Source organism: Myotis nattereri (genome assembly GCF_964212035.1).
Source record: "Myotis nattereri genome assembly, chromosome: 9".
Lineage (NCBI taxonomy): Eukaryota > Metazoa > Chordata > Mammalia > Chiroptera > Vespertilionidae > Myotis > Myotis nattereri.
In genome coordinates this window covers 76,917,576-76,944,392 of record NC_138084.1, presented here as the reverse complement: position 1 = coordinate 76,944,392, position 26,817 = coordinate 76,917,576, and the positions used below count along the sequence as shown (strand labels likewise).

General features: G+C 42.2%; 1 protein-coding gene across 3 annotated transcripts in view; it reads left to right on the top strand.

The window, feature by feature from the left end:
• Positions 1 to 26,817, top strand: part of USP28 (ubiquitin specific peptidase 28) — a gene marked incomplete at its 3' end in the record, with an annotated part of 74,540 nt that overhangs the window by 15,703 nt on the left and 32,020 nt on the right. For 2 of the 3 annotated variants that reach the window (XM_081100156.1, XM_081100155.1), the window contains exons 2-9: positions 7,073 to 7,150; positions 7,875 to 8,007; positions 13,826 to 13,931; positions 15,057 to 15,216; positions 21,633 to 21,719; positions 22,883 to 23,020; positions 23,861 to 23,934; positions 25,573 to 25,652. In XM_081100156.1, the coding sequence (XP_080956282.1) occupies positions 7,073 to 7,150; positions 7,875 to 8,007; positions 13,826 to 13,931; positions 15,057 to 15,216; positions 21,633 to 21,719; positions 22,883 to 23,020; positions 23,861 to 23,934; positions 25,573 to 25,652 (856 nt within the window). The remainder of the gene's footprint in view (positions 1 to 7,072; positions 7,151 to 7,874; positions 8,008 to 13,825; positions 13,932 to 15,056; positions 15,217 to 21,632; positions 21,720 to 22,882; positions 23,021 to 23,860; positions 23,935 to 25,572; positions 25,653 to 26,817) is intronic. The other variant, XM_081100157.1, reaches the window with a different exon arrangement.

Here is a 26,817-nt window from a genome sequence, read left to right as displayed (position 1 = left end):
GGATAGAGTAATCTTGGTTGTAGGTTCTTTGCATTCATCACTTTGAATATGTCTTGCCACTCCCTTCTGGCCTGCAAAGTTTCTGTTGAGAAATCAGCTGACAATCATATGGGTACTCCCTTGTAGGTAACTGTCTGTCTTTCTCTTGCTGCTTTTAAGATTCTCTCTTTGTCTTTTGCCCTTGGCATTTTAATTATGATGAGTCTTGGTGTGGTCCTCTTTGGATTCCTTTTGTTTGGGGTTCTCTGCACTTCCTGGACTTGTAAGTCTATTTCTTCCACCAAATTGGGGAAGTTTTCTGTCATTATTTCTTCAAGTAGGTTTTCAATATCTTGCTCTCTCTCTTCTTCTGGCACCCCTATAATTCGAATGTTGGTACGCGTGAAGCTGTCCCAGAGGCTCCTTATACTATCTTCGTATTTTTGGATTCTTTTTTCATTTTGCTTTTCTGGTTGGGTGTTTTTTGCTTCTTCGTATTTCAAATCTTTGACTTGATTCTTGCGATTCTCTAGTCTGCTGTTGGAACTCTGCATAATATCCTTTATTTCAGTCAGTGTATGCTTAATTTCTAGTTGGTCCTTTTTCATAACCTCGAGGGTCTCACTAGATTTCTTGAGGGTCTCACTACATTTATCGGCGGTCTCACCAGTCTTTTTGAGGATCTTACTAAATTTATCGGTGGTTTCTAGAAAGTTCTTGAAAAACCTTCAAAGTGTGGTTTTGAACTCTATATCCAGTCGTTTGCTTTCCTCCATTTCTGTCATTTGTGATCTGTTTCTTTGTCTCTGCATTTTTTATGCTTCCCTGTGTTGATAGAGTGGCTTTCCGTGCTAGGTGTCCTATAGGGCCCAGTGGCTCAGCCTCCCCAATGACCTGAGGTGGACACTCTTGGTGCACTCCTTTGTGGGCTGTGTGCACAGTCTTGTAGTTAAGCCTTGATTGTTGTAGATATCACTGGGAGGAATTGACCGCCAGGCCAATTGGCTGTGAGAATCAACTGTGTGTACAGTGGGAGAACTTCTGTGCTGAAGACACCCTTATGAGGCAAGACTTGCTTCAGTGGGGCTTTGGTGCTCACTGAGTCTGCCCCCTAAGTGTGTCCCTTATGGATCTGAGGAGTTGTAATTGGATGGTCCCACTCTGACCACTGGGTACACTGGCTCTTGGGTCTAAGGAGGTGCTAATTTAGCCTCTGCCTGAGGCTACCCAGCAGGAGCTACGAAGAGATCTGCAGATTCCCCTTCCTTGTTTGGGGTTTGGAGGTGCCCAAATGAGGCCCAGCTGTGAAGCAATGCAAGCTGCTGTGTGGCCTTGGCCCTTCTCTTGGAAGTTCTGGGTCTGTCTGGCCCAGCTGCAGTTTGTTAGGTAATTTTCAGATTGTAAAGGGTCAGGGCATTCATATGCAAAAGCCTCTGCAGCAGCTTGGGTGGGGCGGGGTCTTGGAATCAATAGGGTGGAGCAAGAAGCTATGGTTGATCCTCAGACCTGCCCTAAGGGGCCCGTGTCTCAGTGTCCCAGTAGTAGCTGCAAGCACCTCTGAGAGAAAGCTGCCCTCGAATTCCGAGTTCTGCCTTCTGCCAGACAGTCCAGTTTCTTCCTATATGAGTCTGGGTCCCCAGAGACTCACTCGGAACTGGAGTTCAGAGCAGTCGGGGGCTTGAGACTCCCTCCGGATTGAAAAAGATAGCCGCGTCCTCAGTTGCCGGCCCTTGCCGTGTGCACCTTCGTACCTCTGCACTTTACTTCCGCACCTCCTCTGAGTCTCAGTGTGCTTTTCTCTTTCCTTCTAGTTGTAGAATCTTTTTTTTCCTTTTAATTCCAACTTAAACCCCTCTATACTGTATGAGTGACTAAATTTTTTTAAATTTCTTTACTGTTGAAAGTATTACAGATTTTCCCCTATTTATCCCCATTGACCCCTTCTAGCCTGCACCCACCCCCCACCCCAGACCTAAATTTTAAAAACTCTTAAAGCTTTTGAAAACCTTAAAGCCAGTTAATGAATTGAAACAGTCATTTTCAAATGACTTTCTGCATTATTAACATAAGTTATAGAGTACCCTGTTTCAGGGGATTTAGTTGGGTCCACAAAAAACTGCTATTTGTCATTTTTAGAGAGTCATAGCCTGCCTATGGCACTGTTAAACAAAGAATTTTAACTTGTACTGCTGAAGTGTTTTTTAAATAAAAGGGTATATCAGGTCATTGTGAGCCGAAAAAGTAAATAAAGAGAAAGAGGGCCGTTTTGGGGCATGGAGTGTAAACCAGCCACAGCAGCATCGCCACGTGGGACAGCATGTCCATCCATCATCCTGGAACTTTGCAATGTTTTTATACATCACTGCGGGTGGGGAGAGAAAGATCTATTTCTAAGCCCTTCTGAAAGGATTTACACATTTGCTCTAGACAAAGGGGATGGGAGAAGGTAAGAGGCTAGATCTGGGATAGGTGTAACAGAGTCTGTAAGGAAGAAGTGTCCGATCCTGTGGATTATAGCCACCTGGAAATTAATCCTAAATTCCAGCAAATATACTGTAATGTGAGCAGCCGTTAGTTAATCCAAGCTGGTCCACAGTTATGAGCCGCCCACTGTTCTGTCCCTTTCTCTGTCCTCTACGATTTTAATTTAGGTCATCTCAGAATTTTCTTGTTTGTATGTTAGCTTTCTGCTTTATCAGTAAATTGGACCAGCATAGAGTTGTTGCTGGAAGAAATACGGAAAAAGCACCAGGGCTTTTGTGGACTTCTTGTTTTGTGGAAGTTGGAAAGATTAGCAGCAGTCTCAGCATACATTAAGACCCTGTTGTCTATACTGGACTTCTGGAGTTGTTGCTATATATTTTCTTTAACTCCTAAAATTATTATTTTGCTTTTCTTGTGTACTTAAGTTTTATTTTAAAATTAGAAAGCCAGATCTTTAATTTTGGAGGAAATTTTATTAGGCACACCTTAGAAGTTCTTTGGAGTAAAGGAACATTTATCAATATGTACTTAGGGTTGTTTTTTTATATTTGATTTTAGAGAGGAAGTTGGAGAGAGAAAGAGAGAAACATCAAAATGAGAAACATCAATCAGGTCCTTAATGGGGGATCGAATCCACCACCCATTGGTGTACGTGAGGGTGCTCCAACCAATAGAAACACTTTGTGTTATTTTTTAGTTTATCTTTATAGAAATGTCTTTATAAGAATAGACAATTGAGTTCAGGAAATGCATGCATTAGAGTAATGAAATAGCATCCCTCGCTGCTCCTTGTCCCAATACTAAACTGGGCATTTTAAGATAAAATTCTTAATTAATGATCTCACCAATTTGCCTCATCTGAACAAAGAGTTTCAATTAGTTTGCTGTAGGATTAGGCCAGTTATTGTTTATTACAACAACTTGATGCTTAATGTTTTTATTGTCTGCTAATCCTATTTACTGCCTGTTACGGATGAGTTACTGTGTTGCTGTAAGCAGACCTCAGTCCTGAGGAGTGGACTGGGTTACACAGAACCGCCAAGTAGCCCAGGTCCAGAGTGGGAGCTCCTTCTTTCCGGTGCCTCTTTCTTCACTGCCTCTGGGCGAGAGTACTTTTTTTTATTTTTTTTTTATTTACATGTACCTTTATTGATTTCAGAGAGGAAGGGATAGGGAGAGAGAGAAACATCAATGATGAGAAAGAATCATTGATCGGCTGCCTCCTGCACGATCGGAGATTGAGCCCACAGCTTGGACATATCCCCCGACTAAGGATCTAACTGTAACCTCCTGGTTCATAGGTCGACGTCAACCACTGAGCCACCTGGGCCGAGGCGAGAGTATTTCTTGTTTTACGAAAATAATGTGAATTCATCTAAGGAAATGCAGACCTGTTGACTCTTGCCAGTTATTTGACTTGATCACGACTGGAGCACAAGCTCTATCCTGTCTCGTGGGTGTGTACTATATATAGCAGCATGGTGGTGGTGCAGTTAATATTCAAATCAGCTTCCTGTGCAGTCCCAGGAGAAACCATTAGTTAGTGATACAGCAGGGTCCTAGTGCTCTTGGTTGGAATGTTACTATAAAATCAACATTTAGTATATAGTACTTAATAGGATTTTAGTTGTGTGTACTGTTTAAGAAATTAGGTTTAGGTGAATGTTTATTAAGATTGAGTCATGCACCCTGGCTGGTGTTTCACAGTGGTTCGAGCCTCGGCCCAGGCACCGAAGGGTCCTGGGTTCGATTCCTAATCAAGGGCATGTAACTGGGTTGCAGGTTCTATCCCCAGTCCCTAGTCGGGGTGTGTGTGGGAGGCAACCCATCAGTGTTTCTCTTTCTCTCCCCCCCCCCCTTCCTCTTCCTGTAAAATCAATAAAAACACTTTAAAAAAAAAAGATGAATCTAACCATTGACAGTAGGTTAACATTCCATGGTCAGTCAAATGTAGGAGGTATTACTAGAAATAATATAAACACTTCAATTGAGTTTGTGAGGTAAGGGATGGTGTAGGAGAAAAGGTTGAGTAAGTAGGGCAGGGTAGAATCTTTGAAAACTAGCAAGATGAGGAATTTAGATTTAAGTTTACATGTAGAACATCATTCTTAGAGCGGTACAAAATGATTTTACAAAGTTGTCATCTCTGCCCAATAACTTTACAAAAAGGAAACTAAGTCCAGTTGGTATGGCTCAGTGGTTGAGTATTGATCCAGGAACCAAGAGGTCGCTAGTTTGATTCCCAGTCAGAGCACATGCCTGGGTTGCGGGCTTGATCCCCAGTGGGGGCTGTGCAGAAGGCAGCCAATTGATGACTTCCTCTCTCATCGATGTTTCTCTTTATCCCTCTCCCTTCCTCTCTCTCTAAAAATCAATAAAAACATATTTTTAAAAAATAATAAAAAAAAGGGAAACAGAGTATTTTCCTTTCCTGGGTGTATTTTTCTAGATGTATTGCTGTCCCCTGTTACTCGTTACAAAGTGGGAAAAGGGGAAAGGGAAAAGGGAAAAGGGACTTTAATCCATGGACAAATAAAATGATTAGTAAATTATTTAATATTTAATACCATGTTTCACTGATTGACATTGGCACTCTGAGTTAAATTAATTAATACATGTGAAGTGTTTAGAAGAACACCTGGCTAAAAGTAAGCAGCGTCTGTTACTTGTTACTTTTTGTTGGGATTATTTTCTGTGAATCCTAAGTGTCAGTTGATGTTCAGAGTAATTTAAGGTGAAGATGTGATGTAGGTTTAATGCTCTACTCATTTCCCTCCCAGTTACCCCCCCTCTTTTTGGGATATGTTGATTTTGATTCTTAGAAAACTGAGTATGATTAAGATGTATAGATTCACATACCTTTACCCAATAAAATAAAATGGAATTAGAGTTCGTTTGGAGGAAACGTTTTAACATTTTATTTTTCTAAAAACCGCATGCTTTGTGTTTTCGGCATTTGCCAAGGCTAAATCTGGACACCTGCTAGCCTGAGAGTCACTCTCCCAGTCCACAGGCAGCGACTTCCTTTGACAAGACTCACCGCCTCAGAGGCTGCTGGTCTCAGCAGTGACGGTTCCATTTCTGGCCTATGACTGCGACCTGCACTGAGCAGAAAGACTGCCCACAGGGGTGCTGCACTTAGTTATTTCCAGTCGCATGACCGTGGGTGTTGTCCTGGCCGCAGCTGTTGAGGAACACAGGCTGCTGTTTCTGTTACCGCGGCAGTGAACGGGCAGTGCCACTTGAGGCGTATTACGAGCTGAGAGACAGGCAGTGGTGAAGCAGTAAGTTCTGAGGCCCCGCTTAGCTCTGGGGTAACCTTAGGAATGGTATAAATTAGATGTCTTCTCAATGAAGTAAATTGGAACTGTTTTGTTTTCAATATTCATCTAAGTGATCATTGTCTTCAGTTAGACAGCGTATTGTTTAAATTGGGCTTACTTGTAAATCGTTGTTTGGTGTTAACTTTTGTCTGAACAAAACAGGACAGAGTGCTCCAGTGAAGATGTTAAGGCTGAAAAGGGGTTATAAACTGATCTTGAGGTAGCCAGGAGTTACCACAAGATAGGGTTTTCCATGGTTCAGATCAGTGAAAACATTTCATAGTGTAGTCCCCCTGGAATTTTATTTGTAATTCAGAAAATTCTAGCTTTATACTTCATTTAAGCAATTAAACCTAAGTTTTAAATATGATGTTGGTGATATCATTTGTTAATCACATGATTAGAAACATTGTCAGTAAAAAAAAATGACACATACAAATGGTATGTGCAGTGAAGCTTAAAATAGCACATCTTCACATCCCTGCAGAATCCCTGCACTCCGTGTATGACCTCCTTACTTATGTGCTGCTCACAGAGGCGCTTCAAGCATCCCTGCAGGCGAGAATATTACACTTAAATGTTTTATATACTTCCAGTTTTACTGTTTACTCATATTTCTTCTGTAGGTATTTTCCTCGAGTAAACTTTGAAGAGAGTAATAGATGTGGCATTTCAGAATGTGTCTTGACAGTGTTGGGGCTGGGGACACTTTTCCTTACTCCTTTAGTTCTTCTGGCTGATTGAGTAATTCAGACAACGTACAGCAGATTAATAGAGAAGATCAAATTTTAATAACGTGCACATAGAATATTCACATAGGCATGAACATTCCAAAGACTGAGGCAAAATGAGGCAGATATGCCAGTTTGGAGAAGAGTCTGGGATTCCTGAGGGGAAATAGGCAATTCACTGGTCGATGACCAAGTGGCAAGCAAATTCTTGCTAGGTGGACTCAGAAACAATGGGTTGCACTTAATTCACATGCGCTGACGTGAGTGTGGGGATGATGCTCGGGTCCCTTCCTGAAGCAGGCTTTCGTCTGAATCTCTTTAGGTGGGAAAGGAGAAGGTGGATTCCTATTTTGTTAGGCTGTAATGGTTTTCAGCTCAGAATAGCCTGCGTGGCAGCCGGGCACATTCTGAGAGACTAGACCCCACAGCAGTCACACCGTGTTGCTGGGAGGCGAGTCCTGGTCTGTTAAGATGCTTATACACTTTAAATGTATCCAGGTTTACTTTCTGACTGACATTTGTCTGCGGTTTTGTTTGTTTGTTTCTCAAACATAGAGCTGCCAAATGCTGTTAAATCAGCTGAGAGAAATCACGGGCATTCAGGACCCTTCCTTCCTTCAAGAAGCTCTGAAGGTTAGTTTCAAGGCTTCTGTTAGTCAAGAGGCTTTAAAACAGCTGTCCCTATTGTGGTTATGTCAGTTCAAGCTATTTTAATGCCTAAATGAAAGTATATGTAGGGACAGAGCTCTACAGGTCAAATAACCCAGTATCTTCAACATGTAAATGGATGGGGGAGGCTTGCAGTGCAGGGAACCCGACAGGGTAAAAGAGGTTTATGAACATATCAACCAATTGCACACTATAAACTTGGTATGGATCCTGACTCAAACAAACTAAAGGATATTTGAGTCAGGGAACTTTGAAGTAATTTACTTAAAAACTTGATACTTACTGTTAAGGGGTTATAGTTTTAAAAAGATACATTCTGAAATGTTGACTGATAAACTGATACGATGCTTAAGATTTGCTTCAAAGTATCCGGGAGAGACTGGCAGAATAGATAAAACAAGATCGACCACCTTGGTACATGGGTTCAATTATACATTCCCTCTACTATTGTAAATGTTAGACAGTTTTCCTAATAAAATATTAGAAACAATTACAAGTGTGGTCACCACTACAGAATGTTTTAAACACAGTGCCTTACTATCCTGCACCATATTCCCCCGCCCCCAGACTTATGCCTAGACTTACTCCGTGTCTCCAGGTAGTAAAGAGTTATAACCAAGCAAGAAATTAACGTACTCATTTTAAATGCTGTGATGCTTTACTTGTGAAGTCTTTCCCCTCTCCTTAGGCCAGTAACGGTGACATCACTCTGGCAGTCAGTCTTCTCACAGATGAAAGGGTGAAGGAGCCCAGTCAGGACCCTGTTGCTACAGAACCATCTGAAGCAGAGCGGAGTGCTGCCAACAAAGAAGTATTAGCAAGTAAGTACATCCTGTCTCAGTCCTGCTTGAACTCGCAAAAAATAACAGATGAGTGTGTGTGAATTTTCTGTCTGCCACATCAGCCCTTCGGAAAGAATGGTAATGATAGCTAATGATTAAACCGTTACCATGTGCCAGGCACAATTGTAAGCACTTTTGTGATTCATTCATTCACACTTATTTAATGAGCCCCTGCTATGTGCCAAGCACTGTTTCAGGCACTGATGAACAAAATAAACAAGATGAACAAAATGAATAAGAATCCCTGCCTTCATGTTGCTTAGTTTTCCAAGGGGAGACGAACAAACAAATTATATAGCATATCAGAACATGCTAAGTACCATAGAGAAAAAGTAAAGGATGGAATGAAAAAAGTTTTGAGGATTAGATTTGAAATAGGATGAGCCTTTTGAGAATGGGTAAGTCATGTGAGGCCTTAGGGGGGGGGAATATACATTGGTTTGCTTAAGGAGCAGCAAGGAGGCCAGAGCTGAGGCTTTGTGAGTGAGGAGGGCAATACGAGATGAGGCCGTAGAGAGAACAGGAGGCAGATCATGCATAGCTTGCGTAAGTGCTTGGCTTTCCTCTGAATTAGATGGAAGCCACTGGAGAATCTGGATCCGAAGAGCGATGTAAACTGTTCCCATTTTCTAAGGTCACTCTGACTGCTCTGTTGGGTAGTGGGTAGTGAGCATGGGTCGGAGCAGGGAGCCCAGGACCAGTGAGGAGGCTATAGCAGATGGTGTTGGGTGAACTGGGATGTAGTGGTTAAGGAGTGAGAAGTGCTGCTATGTGGGCTTTGCTTACAGAGGAGACAAGGGGTGTGTGAGAGAGGAGTTAAAGGTGACTCCAGGGTTTTTTCCTAAGCAGCTGAAATGATGGAGTTGCACTTATCCAACAGGGGAATAACTGTAGATGGGGCAAATTTGGGATGGAAGATGAAGCGATCGGTTTTGACAATATTAAGTTTGGGTGCCTGTTAGACATTCAGGTGGAGTGTCAAAATGCAGTGGAGCCCAGCTGATGTGGCTCAGTGGTTGAGTATTGACCTATGAGCCAGGAGGTCACAGATTGATTCCTAGTCAGAGCACATGCCCGGATTAGGGGGCATTCAAGAAGCAGCCAATTGATGATTCTCTCTCATTGTTCTTGTTTGTATATCTCTCTCTCTCCCTGAAATCAATAAAAATAGATATATAAAAAAAGAGGCAGTAGGGATCCACATGTGTAGTTCAGGGGAAAGATCCGCTGGAGATAGATATACAACTTGGAATCATAAACCTGTAAATGGTATGTAAAGTTATGGGACTGGATGAACTCATCAAGGGAGTCAGTATAGAAAAGAGAAAAGTTTCAGTGACTAAACAAGCCGGCACTCGCAGTGAAAGGTGGTCTGGGGAGATCAGGAATGTCCGGGGAGATCAGGAAAACCAAGAGAACCAGGAGAGTGGTACTGTGGAAGTCAAGGAGGCTTCCAAGGGAAAGGAACCATCAGCTGGGTCAGATGGTGTTAATGGATATTTGGTCTATTTGTAATTTTGAACTATTCTGAATAATGCTGGTATGAATATTCTTTGTGTGTGTGTATGTATATATGTATACATATACATTTATATGTATATATGTCTGGTGCACATAGTGATCTTTTTAAATCAATATTTTGGGAGACCCATTCATGTTGAAAGTTATAACTGTAGTTCACGTATTTTCACTGGTGTGTAGTATTTCATGGTCTGAATATACTACAGTTTATGTATTTATTGACTTTGGGGTTTGTTCACATTTTTTGCTATTATAAGCAAGGCTGCTATGAGCTATTTTGATTCATGTAACGTGTGCATGGCTAATGATGTTGAACTTCTTTTCATGTGCTATTGGCCATTTGTATATCTTCTTCAAAAAAATGTCTATCCAAATTATTTGCCCATTTAAAAAACTGGGCATTTGTTTTTTTCATTATTTAGTTGCGGGAATAATTTAGGTAGTCTGTATATAGGTACCTTATTGGATACCTGATTTACAAAAATTTTCTTGCATTCTGTGGGTTTTCTTTTCACATTCTTGCTGGTGTCCTCTGAAGCCCAAGGTTTGTGGGTTTTTAAAAATTTTGAGCTGGAGAAACCAAGATGACGGCATAGGTAAACACCTGAAATTGTTGCCTCGAACAACCACTTCAAAAATACAACTAAAAGACAAAACAGACATCATCCAGAACCACAGGAAGGCTGGCTGAGTGGAAATTCTACAACTAGAAGGAAAGAGAAAAGCATACTGAGACTCAGACGAGGTGCGGAAGTAAAGTGCAGAGGTATGGAGGCTCGAGTGCACAGAAAGGGGCTGGCAACGGAGGACGCCAGTGTCTTTTGCAATCAGGAGGGAGGCACAAGCTCCTGGCGGCCCTGACTCCAGTTCTGGGCGAGTCTCTGGGGACCCAGACTCACACGGGGAGAAACTGAACTGTCTGGCACTGGGCGGAACTCGAGGGCGGCTTTCTCTCAGAGGTGCTTGCAGCGGTTACCAGGACACTGAGACCCAGGACCTGTTAGGGCAGGACTGAGGATCAGCATAGCTGTTTGCTCCGCCCTGTTGATTCCCTGAGACCCCGCCCCACCCAAGCTGTGTGCAGAGGCTTTTGCATATGAATGGGCTGACCCTTTGAGATCTAAAATTACCTAACAAACTGCAACTGGGTCAGAAAGACCCAAAACATCCAAAAGAAGGCCCAAATCCCACAGCAGCTTGCATTGCTTCACAGCTGGGCCTCATCTGGCACCTCCAAAACCCAAACAAGGAAGAGGAACCTGCAGATCTCTCAGTAGCTCCTGCTGGATAGCCTCAGGCAGAGGCTAAATTAGCACCTCCTTAGAGATCCAAGAGCCTGTGTCTCCAGTGGTCAGAGTGGAACCATCCAGATTACAACTTCTTAGATCCATAAGGGACACACTCAGGGGGCAGACTCAGTGAGCACCAAAGCCCCACTGAAGCAAGTCTTGCCTCATAAGGGTGTCTTCAGCACAGAAGTTCTCCCACTGTAGACACAGCTGATTCTCACAGCCAATTGGCCTGGAGGTCAATTCCTCCCAGTGATATCTACAACAGTCAAGACTTAACTACAACCAGACTGTGCACACAGCCCACAAAGGGGGTGCACCAAGAGTGTCCACCTCAGGTCATTGGGGAGGCTGAGCCACTGGGCCCTATAGGATACCTAGCACAGAAAGCCACTCTATCAACACAGGGAAGCATAAAAAATGCGGAGACAAAGAAACAGATCACAAATGACAGAAATGGAGGAAAGCAAACAACTAGATATAGAGTTCAAAACCACACTTTGAAGGTTTTTCAAGAACTTTCTAGAAACCGCTGATAAATTTAGTGAGACCCTTGAGGATATGTAAAAGGACCAACTAGAAATTAAGCATACACTGACTGAAATAAAGAATAATACACAGAGATCCAACAGCAGACAAGAGGTTCCCAAGAATCAAGTCAAAGATTTGAAATACGAAGAAGTAAAAAACACCCAACCTGAAAAGCAAAAAGCAAAAAGAATCCAAAAATACGAAGATAGTGTAAGGAGCCTCTGGGACAACTTCAAGTGTACCAACATCCGAATTATAGGGGTGCCAGAAGAATAGAGAGAGCAAGATATTTAAAACCTATTTGAAGAAATAATGACAGAAAACTTCCCCTATTTGGTGAAAGAAATAGACTTACAAGTCCAGGAAGTGCAGAGAACCCCAAACAAAAGGAATCCAAAGAGGACCACACCAAGACTCATCATAATTAAAATGCCAAGGGCAAAAAACAAAGGGAGACTCTTAAAAGCAGCAAGAGAAAAAAAGTCAGTTACCTACAAGGGAGTACCCATATGATTGTCAGCTGATTTCTCAACAGAAACTTTGCAGGCCAGAAGGGAGTGGCAAGAAATATTGAAAGTGATGAATGCCAAGAACCTACAACCAAGATTACTTTATCCAGCAAAGCTATCATTCAGAATTGAAGGTCAGATAAAGAGCTTCACAGATAAGAAAAAGCTAAAGGAGTTCATCACCACCAAATCAGTATGATATGAAATGCTGAAAGGTATTCTTTAAGAAGAGGTAGAAGAAAAAGGTAAAGATACAAATTATGAACAACAAATACATATCTATCAACAAGTGAATCTAAAAATCAAGTGAATAAAAAATCTGATGAACAGAATAAACTGGTGAATATAATAGAATCAGGGGCATAGAAAGGGAGTGGACTGACAATTCTCGGGGCGGGGCAGGGGAAGGGGTATGGGGGCTGTGGGAAGAGACTGGACAAAAATCGTATGGATGAGGACAGTGGGGTGGGGTGTAAGGGCAGAGAGTGGGGTGGGAACTAGGTGGAGGGGAGCTATAGGTGGAAAAAAGGAACAACTAATAATCTGAACAATAAAGATTTATTAAAAAATGTGGGAAAAAATTAAAAAAAAATTGATGTCAAATCTATCTATTTTTTTTTGCTTTGGTTATTTGTGCTTTGGATGTCATCTCTGAGGTGCCATTGCTTAATTCAGTATCACAAAGAATTACAGTGTTTTCTTCTAAGAGTTTTACAGTTTTAGCTGTTATCATGCGGTCACAAGGTCATGTTTTTAAATGGTGTGAGGAAGGGGTTTAAAGTCATTCTTTTGTGTGTGAATATGCAGTTGTTCCAGTACCATTTGTTGAAAATATAGTCTTTCTGTACTGTATTATCTTTGTACCTGTGATGAAAAGCAGTTCACCGTAAATATGAGGTTTGTTTCTATTCCACTGAAGTCTGTCCCCTTGATCTGTATGTTTGTCTTTATGCCAGTAGCCCACAATCTTGATTACTACAATTTTGTGGGTTCTTTATTTTTAAATTAAATATTCTTCATTGTCCATGTATAGAAATTTTTTTTTTTAAATATATTTTATTGATTTTTTACAGAGAGGAAGGGAGAGAGATAGAGAGTTAGAAACATCGATGTGAGAGATACACCGATCAGCTGCCTCCTGCACATCTCCCACTGGGGATGTGCACGCAACCCAGGTACATGCCCTTGACCGGAATCGAACCTGGGACCTTTCAGTCTGCAGGCCGACGCTCTATCCACTGAGCCAAACCGGTTTCGGCAAAATTTACTTAACTTTTTTCTAACCACATTTTATTAATTACAGGTATTGACTATAGATTATTTTGGACTTCTCTTGTAGGTGATCATTATCTATGAGTTATGACAGCTTTGTTTCTTATTTTCCAATTCTCCTATTTTTAAAAAATTTAATTTTTCTTTTCTTATTGCACTGACCAGAACTTTAAGAACCATAGTGAACAAAAAAGCCTTGATAGTAGACATCTTAGTCTTCGTTTTAAAGGAAATGTGTTTGACATTTCACCATTAAGTACAAAGTGTGCTGTGGGCTTTTCATGGATACTCTTTCTCAGCCTAAGAATATTCTCTTTCTAGTTAATTTAGAGTTTTTATGCTTGAATAGAGGTTGAATGTTAACTACTTTTTCTGTATTTTGAGATTATCATTTTCTTCCTTGAAATGTTAAGATAGTGAATTTTACTGGTCTCTTTTCTAATGTTAACTCAGTGTTTCCTACAATGAACTCAGCTTGGTCTTAATATAGAATCTTTTTTTGTACATTAGCAGAATTCTGTTTGCTAATGTTTTGTTCAGGTTTTTGGCATTTGTAAACATGTGTGAGTTTGAGTACATCTAGGTTTGTTAATGCTTTTACTTTTTTCCTGCAATACAGACAGGAGGGCAGTGTTTCCTGCATGTAGACTAATTGAAGTTCAATGTATCTTGCAGAAGTAATAGACCTTACTCATGAGAACAAAGATGATCTTCAGGCTGCCATTGCTTTGAGTCTACTGGAGTCCCCCAAAGTTCAAACTGATGGAAGAGATCTTAACAGGTAATTGATTTAATTTATAATCTTTGCTCCCTACATTAGTGTGTAGGTCAAAGGCAATAGCTCTGTGAGTGCCACTCAAGAACTATTCTTTCAGGCTCCTTCAATTGCATCTGAATTAAATTTTTTAAGGAAAATTTACTAAATTTAGCTTACTCTGGTTCACTTTTGAAAAAGCCAAATATGATAAGTGTCTTATTGCAGCCTGTGGTCTTTGGGCAGAAGCCTGCAGGTTATATAGTTCATAATTGCTAATTTATGGGCGGGGCGGGGGGAATTCTAGTGTAAGTATCCAATAAATATGTATGCCCTTTATAATCATTGAGCCTTTGTAAACTTTGAGGGTTATGTTGATTTTTAAAAATGAAATAATGATTCAATTACCCTGTCTCAGAAGTGAACAGGGATAGTATTTGAATTGGTACTAATTTGGTGACTGGCTGGAATTGTCACAAATATCCAGTTCCCATGGTGGCCTGTCCGTTTCCATATATGTTTATTCCCTTGTACTGTCGAGTTATTCTTTCAGGGAAACACAGGGCTGTGGTTTGGGTACTAGACAGTTTGGAGGCTCTTTTTAAAAAATATATTTTTATTGACTTCAGAGAGGAAAAGAGAGGGAGAGATAGAAACATCAATGATGAGATGGAATCATTGATTGGCTGCCTCCTGCACGTCCCACACTGGGGATTGAACCTGCAGCCTGGGCCTGTGCCCTGACTTGGTTCATAGGTGGACACTCAACCACTGAGCCATGCCGGCCGGGCCGGAGGCTCTTATCTTTAGCAGGGTGTCTCTCTTGCCTCTTTCAATGGCATGGTCTGAGAGAGGGCACTGTTGCTGAAATCTAAAACTTTTCCTACACTACCATAAATAGTCTTGAGTCTCAACTCAATTCCATGAAGCACCTTATTAGTAATACTGTCTATTATAGAAGGATTAACACCTATGTGTTTAAATCTTATTTTTCACTTATGTTATAATCTTATAATTAGTATATAGCCAGTGATTACCCAGCAGATAGTTGGTGTTTCGAACTACCTATGAAAGGTTACCAATATCCTCCATGTAGCATGTTGTTCTTTAACTTTTTCCTTTTCTGATGTGTGGTATGTTGGCACCATGCAGGATGCACGAGGCAACCTCTGCAGAAACTAAACGCTCAAAGAGGAAACGCTGTGAAGTCTGGGGAGAAAATCCCAATCCCAGTGACTGGAGGCGAGTCGATGGTTGGCCAGTTGGGCTAAAAAATGTTGGCAATACATGTTGGTTTAGTGCTGTTATTCAGGTATGATATTTTTAAAGAGTAAACTGTGTAATTTTGTAATTTTGAAACAATATTGTAATTTACTAGACCAAAATGTGAGGAACATAGCTTTAAAAAAATGGAAACATATATAAAACTGGGGAGTTTCCCCCACAGCATCGTGTTTGGTTGCTTTCTTGTGTTCTGGATTTATATGGTCTGGTGTCTACATTGGGCAGTACTAAAAACAAGGTCCTCTCTGGCTGTAAATATGTTGAGTCGGTGCTTTAGGTCAGCATTCAGTGACTACTGTGTTGTAGCAGAGCAAGAGTTACTAAGGAGAAGCCAATTGGAGGCTGTCATGCATGCAGGCAGGTAATGACGGTGGTCTGCAACAGAGAAGTGACATAAGCCACAGAGAAGAGAAGCAAAGCATTTGGGAGGTGTTAGGAGATCAGATCTACAGGATTTGGGGAGTGACTAGATTCAGGTTCTCTGCAGGAGAGAGCGGAGAAAGACTCCCAAGGTTTCTAGTTGGTATACAGGTGGATGATAACTCTTGACACTTCAGGAGGGCTGATTTGGGTGTATAAGAGTGGGATTTCTGTTCAGTCCCTCCTCCCCCCAATAGTTAGGTGGCAGACCAAGATATGTGACAAAAATAGGATAGGTCAACACTTAAAGAATCATGGACTGTGGAGGAGAGAGGAACCTTTAAGGTACAGTGGGGCCTTGACTTACGAGTTTAATTTGTTCGGAGACCGAGCTCGTTAAGGAGCTCATTAACTCAAATTACTCTATCAACTCAATGCAAAAAATCGGCCGAGAGACAGCTGGTACCTCAAAAAACTCGTTAGTGGGGACACTCATAAGTCAAGGCCCCACTGTATTCCAGTACAGAGTCCTCATTTTAACTTTTTACCTTCTCTGATTCCATGTATAGCACTTTTCAATGACAATACTTCTAAACACTTAACAACAGCACCATGTTCTAGACCAGTGGTTCTCAACCTTGGCTGCACATTAGAATCACCTGGGAATCTTTTTAAAATCCGGATTTCTGGGCCTCATCCTCCAGAAATTCTGTTTCTTTGTTATGGGGTGGGGTCACAACATGAGTAACAAAGAAACAGAATTTCTGGAGGATGAGGCCCAGAAATCCGGATTTTAAAAAGATTCCCAGGTGATTCTAATGTGCAGCCAAGGTTGAGAACCACTGGTCTAGACAGTGGGCTCCCTGAAGGCAAAACCAGTGTATAATTCACCTCTCAGGGTTTCTTGAGTAGATAAGTCAGTGAATTGAGTGGGTGAAGGAACACACTGTGTGGTACAGAGGGGTTGAGTTGTTGAGGAAGCCTTGGGAAGCCACCTGACCTCTCCAGGGCTGACTTCACTGTGGCCCCATCACGGCCTTGTAGTCCCTCAGGTGACCCCGTTGTCCTCTTACTGGAGTGATGTGAACACAGCATCTGGGCTGCTGCCCGTGCAGGCGGATGGCCTTGCCTGCCCCATCCCACTGCAAGTCCCCAGGTTAGCTGCTGGGTTTTTCTCTCAGTGATGTGACTGGGCTTCCTGTCTTCCCTGACACGTGTGCAGATTTCCCCCTAGGAATCTCCAACTAAAATCTCACAGAAAGGGATTCCTCTGCCACCTTCATGCTTCTGTGTGATCATCCAGGAGTGCTTTTAGGATTAACTCATCAATGGGCTTCCACCTTTAACCTAAACCCAGCAGGAAGCCACAGAGCAACCTTTTGGTCCTTCCAATTCCCGGTGAAAAGCTAGCTAACAACGTGGCTGCTGAGTGTGCTTGAATGGGCCATCATCTTGCCATCTGCCACCATCACTATCACAGCCTTGGAGCCACCCCCTTCTCAACAGAGTGGAGCTATGCGGTTTGTGAGGTGGTCATGGCCTTCAGTCCCAAAAAATCATGTGGCCCAACTCCTCTAACAAAACCAGTCAGATATTGGGGGTGTTCCTGGCAATCCAGCACCTCAAATCTGATTCTTGTGAGGTAGGCCTCTGAGATCAGTTCAGTTTTATACTTGCTGAGTTTGAGGGTATGTAGGCAATGAACTCTGAATCTGTAGTTCAGTAAAAAGATCTGGGCTGCAGGTACGTTCTGGGGATCAGTGGCATGGGTGGAGGTAAAGCCAAGGGACTGGATGAACCCCCAGAGAGAGCGGCCCTAGAGTTGTCTCAGGCATCTGCACCGGACATGGCCACAGGGCTGACTCGACCCCACGCCTGCAGTCTCCTCCATCATAGCATTGGACATCCACCCAGCTGCTCAGCCAGAAACGGGATCCTCCCTTTCCACACATAAAATCTATGGCCTCCTGTGCCTGGCACTGTTGGGCACTGGGGAAACAGCCGTGAATAAACAGCCCTCACGCCCATGGAGTTTACCTTGAAAAGGGTGGGACAGACGGTAAATAAAATGTCAGGTGGTGACAAGTGCCATAGAGACAAATGGATGAGGGTAAGGGGCTCAGGAAGGAAGCAGCTACAGAGGCTGCTGTTTGTGTAAGGTAGTTAGGTGTGGCCTTTTTGATAAAGTGGGCATCTGAGTAGAGGCCTGCATTAGGTGAGAGAATGAACCATATTCTGTATAATAAAAGGCTAATATGCAAATTGACTGGTGGAAGGACTGGTTGCTATGACACACACTGACCACCAGGGGGCAGACACTCAATGCAGGAGCTGCCCCCTGGTGGTCAGTGTGCTCCCACAGGGGGAGCACCGCTCAGCCAGAAGCCGGGCTCACAGCTGGCCAGTGCAGCCGTGGTGACGAAAGCCTCCACAGCAGCACCAGGAATGTCTGACTACTGGCTTAGGGGAGCAAGCCTAAGCCGTCAGTGGGACATCCCCTGAGGGGTCCCGGAGTGTGAGAGAGTGCAGGTCAGGCTGAGGGACACCCCCCACCCCGCATGAATTTTGTGCAATGGGCCTCTAGTAATTGTAGACAGAGGAAACAGCAAGTAAAAGACCCAGGTTCAGAAGCTTGCTTAATGAGTTGAGAAATAGGAAAAAGGCTAGAACTGAGTTATGGGGGAGAGGGTGACTGATAGTGATGGGATCAGAAAGGTGGAGGTGGGGTGAGGAGCATGGTGTCATGATGATGATTTAGGGGATGTATATGAAGTGGGCAAGTATTGGGAATGGAGCAGAGAAGTGATAGGATCCTACTTCCATTTCAAGAGGACTACTGGAGTCTGTGTTGAGAACGGAATGTAGGAAGGTAGTGTAGAATTAAGCACACCAGTCAGTTCTTAGAGAGATTGGGGCCCCTCCCTGTATCCACACCCCCTCAGCCTTCGCTCCTGTGAGAGATGTTGAAAAGAACTAGCAGGTAGAGGGGATAATTGAGAACGGTTTCTGAGAGCATGAGAGGACAGGCTATGGCACATACAGGGAGGGAATAGGAAAACGGGAAGACTAATAGGAAAGAACAAGGAAGAAATGATGACTGAAAATAAAGTTGATATAGTTCCTACTAGTCGTTTTTTCCTCTGTGAAATAAGCAGCTTTTTTCTGAGACTGGGCGGAGGAATGATAGAGTCAGATTTTAAATGGAGCGAAAGTTTAAGAGTTGTTGCAGACAGTGGGCAACCAGTTGGCAGCAGAATATAATAGTACGGTGATATCAGTATGTCCTGTTTTTATCGGAACTTCTTAGCAGCACTCTGAAACTGGAAAGTTAAATTCATTTAGGTTGTAGGAGTTTCTGGGTCTGGTGAAGGCAAAAGAGCAATTTGAGAATTTAATGAAGGGAATTAAAGGTAGAAAGTGGGGAAAATGAAGACAGGAAGGAACTAATTATTAGGGGAAAAGGAAAGACGTCGGTTTGCTTGGGTTCCTGATGAAATCAAGAGACAAATGTCCTGTAGGTAGTTGAAAAGATAAGCCAGGAGACAGGCTATGGTTTAAGAGTGGGATTTTCTGCATTTGTGATCTGGCACCTTTTCAGGTGTTGGCATATCCCAGGTGTGGCCGTGGAGTGGGTGTAGAGATGGACTGGAGGAATGTGTCAGGAGACAGGTCCCTGGGCTGAGTGGAAGAGCATGTGTTCTCGCAGCACATCCTAGTTGAACATCCCACCTCCTGTACGTCTAGAACTGCTGTGGGCCCTTGAGATGCAGGAGTGAACACAGCCAGGACTGAGCCCTGCCCTTATAGAATTAAGATGTAAGTAAATTTATATACTACGTGAGACTGTGATTGGTGTGACAGAGAAAAGAGCAGGTGAAGGGAGATTGCAGTTGCTGCAGGAGAGACGAGCAGGTTGCAGTGTAAACGGTGATGTTAGGCTGAGGAGATGAGATTGGAGCAAATGCCAAGGGAGTGAGCCAGGCAGCTGAGGGGGAGAGTATTCCAGGTCGGGGAAACCAAGGTGCACGCCTTGAGGTGGGAGTGTGTTCATGGGGTTGCTGTGTGCACAGGACACCCTGGAGTCCCGAGGGGCAGGAGTGCCAGGGGCAGAAGGGGGAGTCCTCGGGGATGAAATTGGAAAGGTAACTTGTCTTTCATTCTGAGTGAGATGGGAGCCACTGAGGGTTCTGAGCAGAGGGGTGATGAACTCTGACCCGAGTTTTAAAGGCTCACTCTGGCTACTGTGAGAATGGATGGAGTGGACAAGAACCAGTGAAGAAACCTATGGCGACTACTGCAGTCATCCACGTGCGAGGTGGTGGGCCTGGAGCAGGCTGGTGGCCGTGGAAGTAGAGAAGAGGTTGGATTCCTGATTTATTCTGAGGGAGAGCTGACAGGAGGTCCCATGGGTTGAATGTTGACTGAAGTTACCTAGTAGGATGACAGGACTTGGGATTGTAAGAACTATTACCAGAGAATAGTCTTCGGTGAGTTGGGAGCTTAATTTTGGTCATTTTAGAAAGATGGAAGAACCTGCTGGCAGGTGAACTGGTACAGGGGACATTCTGGAGGCAGGAAGGCTGTGTGCAGTGATCCAGGTGAGCAGTGATGAGAGTGTGATCACAGCCAGCGATTGGAGGAGGTGGTTGGATACAGCACCCCAGGGGCTCAGTCCAGGCACTTCTTCTGAGTTAGATGTGGCTGGTTAAGAAAGGGAAAGGATTCTAAGATGATTCCGAATTTCTAAACTGGAGGAGGAGGATGTAATTAAGTAGTACAAAGAATGCAGAAGAAGCAGGTGTTGGGAAATGGGAGTGCCCTCTTGTGGTTTTTAAGAGCAATGGGGTGAAGCCCGATTTCGGTGAAGGTGAGGAGGTGGAGTGATGTGACTGAAAATGTAAAGCCATTTTATCGTGGTATAACCGCAGCCCTGGAAAAGGTTACAGGGTGGTGAGCAGAGCAAAAGTGAAACTGGGAGGAATGGAGGTGTGTGAGGGAGGCAGTAGGAGTGGAAGGAAGGAGGAGGCAGAGGGCTGATATTCCCAGCCCAGCTGTGCTCCCGCCCTAGCCGGTGAGTCCCAGGAGGCCTGCGATCAAGGGAGGGGAGTGGGGACCTGTTGTCCACCCAGGTTGCGGCTTTAGGAGTCCAGGGAGCAGACTGCAGGGGCTTTTGTTTGAGGAGCGTGTTGGGATGAGGAGTTATAGTCACATGACAGATTGGGAAAACATTATCTTTCAAAAGATATTCATAGTAGAAAAATGTATGGTTTACAAAACAATGAAAAGAATCCTTCATCCTAACTCTGCCAGCCAGAGACATCTGTTGTTAAAATTTTTTAAATATAATACCACGATGAGTGGGGAATGGTAAACACTGCTGTTCTCCTACCCAGCTTCAGAAATAAATGTTATGAATCTCTCGGCTATTGAGTCCCTGTTGTTCCCATCCTGTCAGCTCCTCCCTTCCCTGCAAATATAGCCATATATGTATGAATCCTAAACAACCTGTAGTATTATTATATATAAGTAGAGGCCCAGTGCATGAATTTGGTGGATCGGGGCCAGGCCTGTCGGGAGGAGGAGATGGTGGGAGGTTGGCCAGCTGGCCCGCCCCGATTCTGGCTCTTTATATATAGATTATACTTAATATAAACAATATAACACTTTATTTTTCTGTAACTTTTGTTCACTCAAAACATATGTCTGAGATTTATCTATGGTAATTCATGTGGCTCTTGAGCATTTATTTTCACTGCTGTGTGGCAGTCAATTTTTATGAAAACATTTTTCTCCAAAAGTATTTTAATGATTGCATAATAGTCTAGTGTATAAATGTACTATGGTTTATCTAATCTGTTCCTCTTGTTAGCCATCAGGTAGCTTTTGTTTGTTTGTTTGTTTGTTTTCCTAAAAGAATTAGCATTCAGCTCAATTTTTATACATAGTCATTATTATTTCCTTCAACGTAATGGAAGTAGAATTACTATGTGGACAGTTACACATACTTTTAAGATAAAAGCAGTATTTTCTTGTTGCAGTTATTTTGAAAGAAAGGCTATCAACCCATTTCTCTCCTCATTTCAGTCTCTTTTTCAATTGCCTGCATTTCGAAGACTTGTTCTCAGCTACAGCCTGCCACAGAGTGTACTTGAAAATTGTCCCACTCACACCGTAAGTTGTTGCTTTTGAGGAATCTTCACTGTTTAGTTCCTTTCATTCCAAAAGCTTTTAATTTTTTGGCTGAAGCTGATAACTTGATGCTCTTTGATTTGTACTAATATTGTTTTCACTTCCAAATGGCTCTTTTTCCTTCTTTGTGACAAGAAATAAGGGTTTGCAAAAATGTAAAGTTAAGTAGGAATAAACAGTTCCACGAAAGTGGTGAGTTACCTGCCGACCTGAGCACGGGGGATGCAGAAATCGCTTCTGTTGTGGCAGTGAGCAGTGAGCTGCATTAGTCACTCAGCCCTCGTGCTGCAGAGGAGGCCACCTGGTGCTGGAGGTCTGGGCTCAGAAGAGGCGTTAGCCCTGGCTGGTGTGCTCCGTGTTTAGGGCATCGGCCCTTGAGCCCAAAGGTCGAGGGTTCAATTCCTGGTCAAGGGCAAGTACCTGGGTTGCAAGTTCGAGCCTGGGCCCCAGTCAGGGTGGATGCAGGAGGCAACCTATTGATGTGTCTCTCTCACATCGATGTTTCTCTTTCTCCCCTCCCTGCCTCCTTTCCACTCTCTCTCTAAAAATAAATGAAAAAAACATCCTTGGGTGAGGATTAACAAAGAAGACGAGAAGGGTGAAGCCTCTCGCCAGCGATCTGACCCTTTCCAGGATTTCACCTGGGAGACAGATCTTCCTAACAGGAGGGAGGACGGCAGCTTCAGAAAACAATTACACTATTAACTCCCTTGCTTCTACGTAGACACTCTTTCAGTTGAGGGTAATCCCCTATAGAGACCTTTCAGAGTACTTGTAACATAGTTTGAGACTGACCCTGGTCTAGGTCTAGTTAAATATAAATGTAAGGAATGATCGTTGACAACTTTTCTCTTTTTTTTTTTTTAATATATTTTATTGATTTTTTACAGAGAGGAAGGGAGAGAGATAGTTAGAAACATCAATGAGAGAGAAACATCGATCAGCTGCCTCCTGCACATCCCCCGCTGGGGATATGCCCGCAACCCAGGTACATGCCCTTGACCGGAATCGAACCTGGGACCTTTCAGTCCGCAGGCCGACGCTCTATCCACTGAGCCAAACCGGTTTCGGCAACTTTACACTTTATATGTTGTAATTTTCCAAGTAAGAGGTTGTAAGAATACACATTGCTGTGTTTTCTACAGGAAAAGAGAAATATCATGTTTATGCAAGAGCTTCAGTATTTGTTTGCTCTGATGATGGGATCAAATCGCAAATTTGTAGACCCTTCGGCAGCCCTCGATCTCTTAAAGGGAGCATTCCGATCACCGGAGGAACAGCAGGTACAAGGTTTTCCCTCAAACTCTTGGAGTTTGAAATCATGCCTAACATTACAGTCATGTTTATTTTAACCGTGTAATAAACTGTGAACATGAGTAAGCAGGCCTGTGGGTGCCTACCTTTGCCCTTTATAATGTCTAAGGAACAGGTGGTAAAAAGGGTGTGTTGTCTGGGGAGGCTGGCAGTTCTAAAAGGAAGAAGTAGTAGTAGAAATAACAATTACAAAGAGGCTGTTGAAGTAGGAGATTGGAAAATAGCTCAGTGAGTGCTAGCAAAGAGTCACTGAGAAAAACAAAGTCCTTTGTCTACATGTTTGCTGGGGTGCAGACCATTTAACCCTGAGTTCAGCAACTCTGAGCAATCTTCTGGATATTAGTAACTTCTTTTCCCCACCTCCTATTTGGAAACAAAGCTCTCATTATTAGTGCAGCTTCTTCCTCATAAAAGTATTTTTTTTTCTCTAAAAGTCCTACAGTTCTGCAAAATCTCGAAACATTTTACAAAAGTTTTCTTTCTCCATTCAGATCTCATAAATTCTAAAGCACTACAATGTGTTCTTTGGACCTTTTTAAAAAGTCCTAACTGGAAGATTTAGTTTATTTGTTACAAAAGGAGGTGGCTGGAAGTGGCAGCGTTCCAGTTTCCTCCCAGCCACAACTTAGAGGCTGCCTAGGGTGCCTTTTGTTGCACCTTTGGTAGCTGGTCCCAGTACCTTCTTGATAGGTGGCCTTAAAATAGAAATCTTTGCATGGTAATAGTGATTGGTGGGATAAAGTAAATGTTTGTTTCCCTAAGTATAGTGTGGGGTCTAACGCCTATGCAATTTGTTACCTTTCTTATAGCAAGATGTGAGTGAATTCACACACAAGCTTCTGGATTGGCTGGAGGATGCATTCCAGCTCGCTGTTAATGCTAAGTGAGTGTCGAGGATCCGTTTGTACATCCTTCCTGCTCACAGTGGTCCAGTGAGAATTATGATAAGGGGGAACAATACTCATCTTAAGTAAAAATTGCTGGTTTTGCCCAACTGGTGTGGCTCAGTGGTTGAATGTTGACCTATGAACCATGAGGTCATGGTTTGATTCCTGGTCAGGGCATAGGCCCAGATGGCAGGCTCAGTCCCCACTAGGGGACATGTGGGAGGCAGTCGATCAATGATTCTATCTCATCATTGATGTTTCTGTCTCCCTTTCTCTTCCTCTCTGAAATCAATAGGAAAAAAAAAAAAGAAAAAAAAAAAAAGAAAGAAAAGAAAAGAAATTCTGGTTTTTACCAAACTTCATGGGGTAGCTTCTCATATTTGTCATTGTGCATCCCCATTGCCTTTGGTTTTTCTCTTTGAGGATATAGATAATCATATTAACCCACAATTTTTTTACTAAACGGGCCATAATTATTAACTTTGTTACAGCCATAGCCTGTGCTGTAAAATGTGTTAAAAGGTTAAATCGTAGATGTGAACATGGTGGAATAGTATAGATCATTAAATTTGATCTAAGGCAACTGGTGTAATCTGTGTAGACTGTTAGAGAACAGCTTTTAGTCATGTCAGTCATTGGCAGAAGTGAAATTCAGGGCAAAAATACAAGTATCCCTCACCCAATATAGATGCTGAGGAATTTGCTTTCTAAATTGTCATAACTTTGGGTAGAAGAAATGTATATCATTAAACAGCTTTGCAAATGGAAATGTACATAATTAACAATTTAAGGTAGGCTTGTAGATATAAACTACAGTTGACCTTAGAACAACATGGGTTTGAACTGTGCATATCCAATATACATGAATTTTTTTCCAATGAATATACTAGAAAACATTTTTGGAGATTGGCGACAATTTGAAAAAGCTTGAGATGAACCATATAGCCTAGATATATTAAAAAAAAAATTAAGAAAAACTTAGGTATGTCATGAATGTGGAAAATAGTGTATTATTTTCTTTTATAATTTTCTTAACATTTTCTTTTCTTTAGCTTATGTTATTATGAAAATACAGTAAGTAATACATAACATACAAAATGTGTGTTAATCAACTGTTTATGTTACTGGTAAAGCTTAAGGTCAACAGTAGGTTATAAGTAGTTAAGTTTTGGGAGTCAAAGTTATACATGGATTTTCAACTTAGTCCCTAACGTCCTCATTGTTCAAGGGCCAACTGTGTTTTCATTCCTTGACTATCATGCCACTGGGAAAGCTTTTTCTGTTTATTTGCCGAACTGCGCAAGAAGGTTCACTCTCATCTGTGTACTACTTTTATACCCTGTGAACCTTGGGAGAGCTGTATCTGTATCTCTTATGTATGTATCGAATGTACAGATACATGTATTAATTAGGCTCTCAGCCAGGGATCAGGCCTTACTGTCCTTGTGCTTTCAGGTTTTAGCATCTACTTGTCCAATGAATGTGTGGACTGAAATAATCTATTAGTTATTTTAGACCATACCTGGCTCTTTGTTTAAACGAAAAGGTAGTGTTTTTGCTTTTGAATGATGGTTGGGTTTAGTGTAGTGCTTATCTGATCCAAATGATACCACCTTGTCTCCTTTTTTTAAAAGCAGCAATCCCAAGAACAAATCTGAAAATCCAATGGTGCAGCTATTCTACGGTACTTTCCTCACTGAAGGGGTTCGTGAAGGTAAATGCTCTGCGGTAACTGTTAATGCTAGTCCTGTGACCAAATCTATATGACTTTGACAATTTGGGGAGGCAGTGTAGTGAAAGGCTTGGGAATCAGATGCAGGTCTGAGTGTTGGTTCTGCCTCTTAGAAGCTGTATAACTGTGGACAAAGTATGTGAGGTCCTGGATCCTCGGTGTCTTCATCTGTAAGATGGGCCCAGTCAGGGAGCTCTGTTGGTTAGAATGTCATCTCCATACACCAAGGTTGTTGGTTTGACCCCTGGTCAGGGCATATACAAGACTCAACTAATGAATGCATAAATAAGTGGAACAACAAATTGATCTCTCTCTCTCTCTCTCTTTCTCTCTCTCTCTCTCTCTCTCTCTCTCTCTCGTCAATTAGTAAAAAATTTAAAAAGATGGGCCTGATCATTATCTCAGAGATGTTATATTAAATTGTGTAATATTTGTACTACCCAAATCTAGTATTAATTTTAGATACACAGTGATGCTACTCAATTTTCTGTTCTTGCAAATGTAGTATCTAATCTGAAAAGATTTTATTGTGTTAGACTGCCAGAAATGTTTGTCTACTATAGAAGCTTCATGTTGGCTACATGAGGTTTTTTTCTTTTTTTCAACTATAGAGAATTTTGAACACATAGAAATAGACCAATATAAAAACCTCCATAAACTCAGCAACCATTAGCCTATGGCCAATCATTCTCCATGTAACCCCTGTCTACTCTTATCTCTCTGACATTCTTCTTAAAACAATCCAATATCACTTTCACACCAAAAAATAGCATTTCTTATATCAAATATCTAGTCAGCGTTCAAATTGTTAACTTGTATAGTTATATATAGAGCTAGAGTGTTTATTTTTTTATTTTTATTTTTTTTAAATATATTTTATTGATTTTTTACAGAGAGGAAGGGAGAGAGATAGAGAGTTAGAAACATCGATGAGAGAGAAACATCGATCAGCCGCCTCCTGCACATCTCCTACTGGGGATGTGCCGCAAAGAGTGTTTATTTTTATTAGTACAGTTTCTCTTAATTAGGATCCGAATGTGGTGCGTTTATGATTCATTGATATGTTTTTTAAGCCTCTTTTCAAAATCTGTAGATTCTTCTTCTTCAATCTATTTTCCTTGAAATGTTTTTTGTTTTGTTTTGGTTT